At 44.5% G+C, this 6,662-nt stretch overlaps 1 protein-coding gene across 1 annotated transcript; it reads left to right on the forward strand.

Moving 5' to 3' along the window:
- The first annotated feature begins 1,416 nt into the window (after positions 1–1,416).
- LOC113992392 (borealin-2-like) lies at positions 1,417–4,980 on the forward strand. Its single transcript, XM_039380178.1, has 3 exons — positions 1,417–1,585; positions 1,903–2,031; positions 2,994–4,980. The coding sequence occupies exons 1-3, from the start codon at positions 1,417–1,419 to the stop codon at positions 3,074–3,076; spliced, it is 381 nt and encodes a 126-aa protein (XP_039236112.1). The 3' UTR covers positions 3,077–4,980.
- The last annotated feature ends 1,682 nt before the right edge of the window (positions 4,981–6,662 follow it).

The following is a 6,662-nucleotide window of genomic DNA, read 5'->3' on the forward strand; positions in this document are numbered from 1 at the left end:
TTGGTGGGAGGCTGGTGGAGGTATGTTATTTATTTTACAAACAAGATGGTCTGATATGAAATGCTTATATTATGAATTGTCAGATTTTTTACAGTTTTTTTTTTCAGTGACATAGGCTGTCCCATCTGGCTCAGGAGATAAGGGTGCTGTACCAGATGCATATGATACAGAAAAAGCTACTACAGAAAGGTTTACAGCATGAACTGTATACACTGTATGAAAACCACTAACATTTTAAAATATTGTCTAAATTCCTTTTTATAAATTTCCTTGGTCAAATTTGTACAAAACCCAGAGACTCATACCTCAGGTATGATTTTTTATTTGGATGCATGTAAGATAATAAGTTTCTTCAAGGAATTCTACTTTTAAGGATACAGATTTGAATATTCAATATTAGTTGTAGTAAATGCCTTTCTAATGTTCCACTTTATTACATGTTTATTAAATCCTGTGTTCACGTGATTAGAATTTACACAACCTGTAACAATTTGCATGAGGCACAACAGGTTATTCATTTTGCCAGCTTGGAAGCTTTGAAGCTTTGAAGGCCTGCATATTCTGCACGCTGAACAGCAGTAAAGTAGCTAAACCCAAACCTCAGCTCTGAAATAGGGCAGAAAGGTTTCCCAGTACCTGCCCAAGCCCTGGAAGTGTTCACTCCTTGTGTGCGCAGTTTTGCAGTGGCTGCTCCAAACAATTAATTTGTTCAGGACCAAGTGGTGTGTGTGTATGTGTGGTGTGAGCCTGCCCAGCTCCTGTCAGGGCACGAGGGTCATAAAATCATAGAAAACTGCTGAGGGGTTGGAAGGGACCTTGAAGACCATCTGGTCTCAGCCCCCAGCCGTGGGCAGGGACACCTTCCACTAGATCCAGCTTGGCTTTGAGCAGTGTCAGGATTGGGGCATCCACAGCCTCCCTGGGCAACCTCTGCCAGCACCTCACCACCCTCATTCTCTGTAATATCTAGCCTAAATTTCCCCTCTCAGTTTGTACCCATTATTCCTTGTCCTATCACTACAGGATGGGATAGGGTAGGGTAGGGTAGGATAGGATAGGATAGGATAGGATAGGATAGGATAGGATAGGCTTTGAGCCTCTCTGCCCATCCCTCGGGCACCCCCGAGACGAGGCACCCGCAGATCCCCACCCTTCTCTGCCCTCCCTTCTGACAGGAGCCGGGGAAACCCCAGGGTACCCTCGGCCCCCGCCCCGGCGCTTCCCAGGCCGCCCCATCCCCTCCCCGAGGGTGTGTCCGCCCCATCCCCTCCCCGAGGGTGTGTCCGCCCCATCCCCTCCCCGAGGTGTGTCCGCCCCATCCCCTCCCCGAGGTGTGCCCGCCCGGCCCGCGGGCGGGGGCGGATGGAGGGAATATCCCCCGCTTTCCCCGCGGTCCCGGGCTCGGTTCCCGGCGGGATGGTCGCCAAGCCTTTGCCGAAGCCCCCGGGCAAGCGGCAGAGCTCGGACTCGGGCGTGGAGCCGGACCGCGGGGCGCTGCTCCAGGAGCGGGACCAGCGCCCCGGGCTGTCCCAGGAGAAGAAGGATCAGCGCATCGCGCCCTTCGTCAGCGACTTCGACCATCAGGGTATGGCGGGGGGCGGCGGGGCTGCCCGGGGCGAGGCGGTGGTGCCCGCCCGCCGGCACTTCCCTGCCCGGGATGGGTGGAGGGAGCAGCGGCTCCCGGTGGGAAGAGCCCCCGGGCCGGGAACGCGCCCTCGGGCAGCGCCGCCGGCACCGCGGTCTTCGCCCCCGAAGGAGTGGCTGGTAGCAGGCGCTCCGGCTCCCAAGTCGGATTTCTCCGGATAAAGCGTTGTTTTAATTTCCTTTTATAATGCGATCTTCCAACGTTTATACTTGGAAACATGTAACACGCATGGCAATAAAACCTGTTTTGTTTTAAAGACAAGGAGCACGTCCAGGAGACGAAGGAAGAGCTCGATTCGCCGCTGCAAACAGCTGAGAAGGCGTTTGCAGTGGAGCTGCTGACGATGCCGGCTGCCAGCAGGAAAATGAAAAGGAAAGACTTGCTCAGTAAGTGTGCGTGGCCCTGTCCTTGCGAGGGGTGCGGACAGGGTTAGGGCAGGATGTGTCTGTGAGAAAATCTGTAAACTCGGGGACTTTTATGAACAAGTTTGCTTTTTCTGGTGAGTATTTTAAGCTAATCAGCAGAGCTGTTACCCTGCAGATGGTCAGTAAGCACTCTTGTTCAGGTAGGCTGGTCTGTGTAATTCAGGGTAGAGAATTAGTAGGTAAAAATGTATAGTCTGGAGCTTTTTCTACGTATGCTCTAAAGTCTTATTTAAAGTCTGAAAATACAAAGAATAATTACAAACCTAGTGCTTTCTCTGCATAGAAACATAAGCACTTCTGTCCATCTGAATCTCTTCATCCCGACCATAGAGATTTTTTTAGTTTTTGGCAATTTGAAGCCTTTGACTACTGAGCCTTTCTCAATTAGTCGTTTACCTGTGATGATGAGCAAATAAGTTTAATTTTAACTCACATGTGTGCAGCAGTTTAAGATGTGGTGTATACTCAGCCTCAGATGTACATTTGGGTGAGAACTGATGTTTTTGGAAGCTACCTTGCAGCTGGAAATTGCAGGGGCCACACAAATATCAGACTTAAGACTCTTGAAGAACTTACGTTTACTGTAAGCCTGAGTATGTATTTTGGTGTTTTTCTTGAGCAACTTCTGCCTAAAAGCATTAGATTTCTGCAGTAAAATGTGTCTGTGTGATTCTTCTTTGAATTTTAGTTATATACTGTGTGACTACACTCAGTATCCTTTCAAAGATTAAACATACTGAAATTTTCATTGTTCTGTAGGATGACTACAAAAAAATGCAACATATATGCTAGCTAAGGTTAACTATTTAAGCCACTGTAATCCTGAATTACTTGTTCAGCTTCAAGGCCTTAAGATAAGAATTTGAAGATAAAAATTATGCAAGTAATAGTATCTAAACAAGTTACACTTTCTTGAACTACGGATTTGCAAGGAGGGGAGGAAGTGGCTCTTACTGCTGCAGTGGTAAGTGTGTGTTTTCAAATTTTATCACAGTTTACAGAATAGAATTCTCCTCTCCCTGCTGTAAATATTTCAGACAAAATATTTTGTTTGGCTGCGTGTTTAAATAGAAGATGATATTAAAAGACTAGAGAGCCAGCCAGTGCAGTTATGAACATTACCTAAACTTTTAGGGTCATCTGCTGGCAGAAATCCAGATGTTCATGCAAAAATAAACTGGTGTTTAGCCAATCCCACTTCTGTCACTTGCTTCCATGTGCTTTTGTGACATAATATTTATTTACTGGGTAAAATCTCTTGACCTCTCCTTGTTGGATAAACACTATCTTTTAGACTGGAAGGTGTTTATATGAGACAGGTGGTTGGTTGCACAGAACTTCAGTATGAATATGTTTTGACAGCATGAAACTCCTTTTAGAATGCATATTTGCCATTTTAGATATATGTAGAACTGTATGTGTGTGTGTGTATGTATATATATACAGACACACATATATATATATATAGTGGGGCTTAACTGCTCTTTTTCAACTGGGAATTCTTACAGTATTGTTTCCTGAAAATACCTATCATTTTGCTTTCAAATGCCACTTCTTTTAACTGCAGTCTTTCATATACATTTTCAGATTTCCAAAACCAAACCATTGGTTTCACTGGCCTCTGGTTTAAATGGCAAACTGAACCCTCTTTCCAGGTAAAACTGACCTTTGATAGCTTATTTAACTCACCTGAACTTGTGAATGCTGAAGAAAATTATTTTCAAATAAAGTAGCTGAGATTTGAGCCCAGCAGGAATACATCTGATAAGGATGTCCTCCCTGACTGAATGAGATGCACTGTGGTTATGTGAAACCTGGGCTAAAAAGCACCTCTAGATGATGAAGGTATGGAGTTGTACTTCTTAGTGAATGGCACATAGTTCTGAACTTAGGGAATCAGTATAGATTTCCAAACAATACTTAAGGGAAGAGAATACATAAGGGAAGCATCTTTGCTCTGTTAGGACTAGTAAATTGTTCTGTAATAAACACTCAATTTGGTTATTACAGACCTCTCTTACCTACTAAGATCAATTAACTCTTTTGTTCCTGTATGTTGTTAGGTCCCAGGATATCATGTTTACCTCAGGAGGGCTTTTTCATGTGTGTATATAGTAGATGTCTGTCCTGGAGCACTCCCTAATCCATTCTCTAATCCACTGTCTGTCTATCTTCATCCCAGCTAAAACTCCACATTAGAAGTAGATGAGGAGGAATAAATAAAAATAATAACAAAACAAGAACAAACAAAAAAACCCCCAAACAAAATAAAAAACTGATAAGTACTTTTTTTTTTCTTTTGAGCAATTTAAAATCCTTCTGCAAGTCACACTCGCAGTAGAGTAAAGTCTCTTACTTCTTATTGCAGTGCCACAAATCTCAGAGCCACTCCAAAGATACCTAACAGGTAAGGGGTTATAATGGGCTAATTAAAAGATGGAGTCTGCTTCACCATTGCCTCAAGCATGGAGCTAAAAAGCTTGATGTGCCAGCTGAGCTGCTTGTGAAACCACCTAGCAAGTGCCCAGGTAGCTGAGCCATTCTTAGCAAAAAGGAAGGTCCTTGGATAAGAAGCGTTACAATCAAGAACACAGCAGGGACTTACTCTCCCAAATAAGGTATGCCAGGCAGACCTTGCTTGGATACTGGGGCACCAGCCTATGGAAACTCAGGCCCATCTTGGTCCCAGGCAAACTTTGTTTGGGTACTGGTGAACTGGCCAGTGGGCACTCAGGGTCTGCCACGGGGAGGGTATTTAAGTTGGTGTGCCAGTGGCCTTTGTGGTGGTTGTAAACTCCTGTCCTGTGCTTTTAACAGTCACCCTCAGCTTTTCCTGCTTTTCTGTCTCCCTTCTTTCTCTCTTCTCTTTTGTGTAACAAAATAAAGTTGAGTTATCCTTTTTGGAATCAAGCATCTGGCCTCGTTTGTGCCTTAATCCCGCTTATGGGAGTGTTTTAGAACCTGGTTCCCCTCCTTGTCTAAGCAGATCAGAACAGGGGTTTTTGGCTTGTTCTTAATAAATAATTTTGTTAAATACCACATGATTTCATGGAATATTCTGAGTTGGAAGGGACCCACAGGGATCATTGAGTCCAACTCTTAAGTGTGAGTCAAAGGAGCAACATCTCTACCTCAATTAGCTTAGGAATTTAGTGGTCTCTGACCTTAGAAGAGGAGCCGTACCTTAATCAACAAAAATGCATGTTTTCCTGAACTTTACCATTTTGGCTGTTTTTCTCTTAAACCTATAATCAGTTTAGTATCATAAAATAAGGGTAAAGGAAGCTGAGATAATTGAAAGCAGCTGACTAGTCCACCTGAAGGACATTAACCAAATGCATCATATACTTCAAAAGGCACAATCAATAGACGTTGTTTTACTAGGAATTGAATTCAAATAAAGGACTGTTGAAGTAGAAAAATAACAGGAGGTTATCTTTTAACTAGTGATAGATGTGTCTTGTAGTGGGGTAAAGACAATCAGATGAGATTGTCCACAGCCCCAAATTCCTGCCACGAAAGAGACACTAGATGGCATACTTGCTCCACGAAAGAGAAGTCAGGTGAGATTTGGGTATAGGCTCATGCCATAATAAGGTGGGTAGTTTTCTGGGAAGCAACTTTGAATGTTACAATGTATAAACAGCCGAAGAAACTGTACTTCGGAGAGGATGTGTGGCGAATGATTCCCCGTGCTCCCGTCACGACGCATTAAAGGAATGTTTCATCCCAACGACACCGGTTGGTGCTGTAACTCAGATCCCTCTGTTCACTGTGAGACCCCTTGGTGAGACAGACGTTTTGAGGGCGCCCCTGGAGATTTCTCCGGCAAAACCTCGCTCAGCCACGGGATCATTGCAGGAGCAGACAAGGTCCTGGCCACAGGTAAGTACATTCCTTTTCTGGTATGGTTGAAAGACCAGACTCTGGGTTATTGCCTATAAGTCGTTACATATGAAGTTTTGGACGAAGTGTATTGGGCTGCCAGTGCCTTATAGATACACATCAGGCACTTTATATATGGTTCTGTCTGTCATCTGGTCTCCTGATTCGGGGTTGATATTTGTCAGCTTACAGACTTGGAATTGTGTGTATTGTAATTTCTATTTGGGTATATTGCTATCCTGTCCCTTGATTCCCTTTGTAGAAGGTGTCAGCCAGTTATAATTGCTCAGTGCCAATGGGAAGGTTGTCTGGGACTCATCAGGACAGACTCAAGCTGAGGGTACGAGTGGCAGTGTAATCTCACTATTTGCAAGCACCTTCAGACTTGGGGCTGGGGGGACAATACAATAAAGCCCAAATTCACCCTTGTAAGTGGTACAGCGAGTTAGTAAAGCTCTGGGGATAGATTGGCAGTGGCATCGCATAGTCCCTACTGTCCCCAGGCCAGTGGGCAGGTGGAAAAGATGAATCATTTGATCAAACAGCAGTTGGCAAAGATTGGTCAAGAGGCTAATCTGGGGTCAGATCAGGCATTATCACTTGACCTGCTTAGGATCAGAATTGAACCACAATTAAGGAAGGCCTAAGCCTGTTTGAAATATTATGTGGAAGGCCTTATCAAATCCAGTGCAAGGGAGAAGACATGA

The sequence above is a fragment of the Pipra filicauda genome, unplaced genomic scaffold (assembly GCF_003945595.2).
Source record: "Pipra filicauda isolate LSUMZ 115617 unplaced genomic scaffold, ASM394559v2 scaffold189_size1545977_pilon, whole genome shotgun sequence".
In the NCBI taxonomy this organism is placed as follows: Eukaryota; Metazoa; Chordata; class Aves; order Passeriformes; family Pipridae; genus Pipra; species Pipra filicauda.

Bases quoted from the DNA above. Each gene is read 5' to 3' on its own strand.
- LOC113992392 (XM_039380178.1), top strand. From the start codon at position 1,417: ATGGTCGCCAAGCCTTTGCCGAAGCCCCCGGGCAAGCGGCAGAGCTCG. The intron at 1,586-1,902 runs GTATGGCGGGGG...TTTGTTTTAAAG, and splicing joins CAGCGACTTCGACCATCAGG to ACAAGGAGCACGTCCAGGAG. The intron at 2,032-2,993 runs GTAAGTGTGCGT...CTTGAACTACGG, and splicing joins GAAAAGGAAAGACTTGCTCA to ATTTGCAAGGAGGGGAGGAA.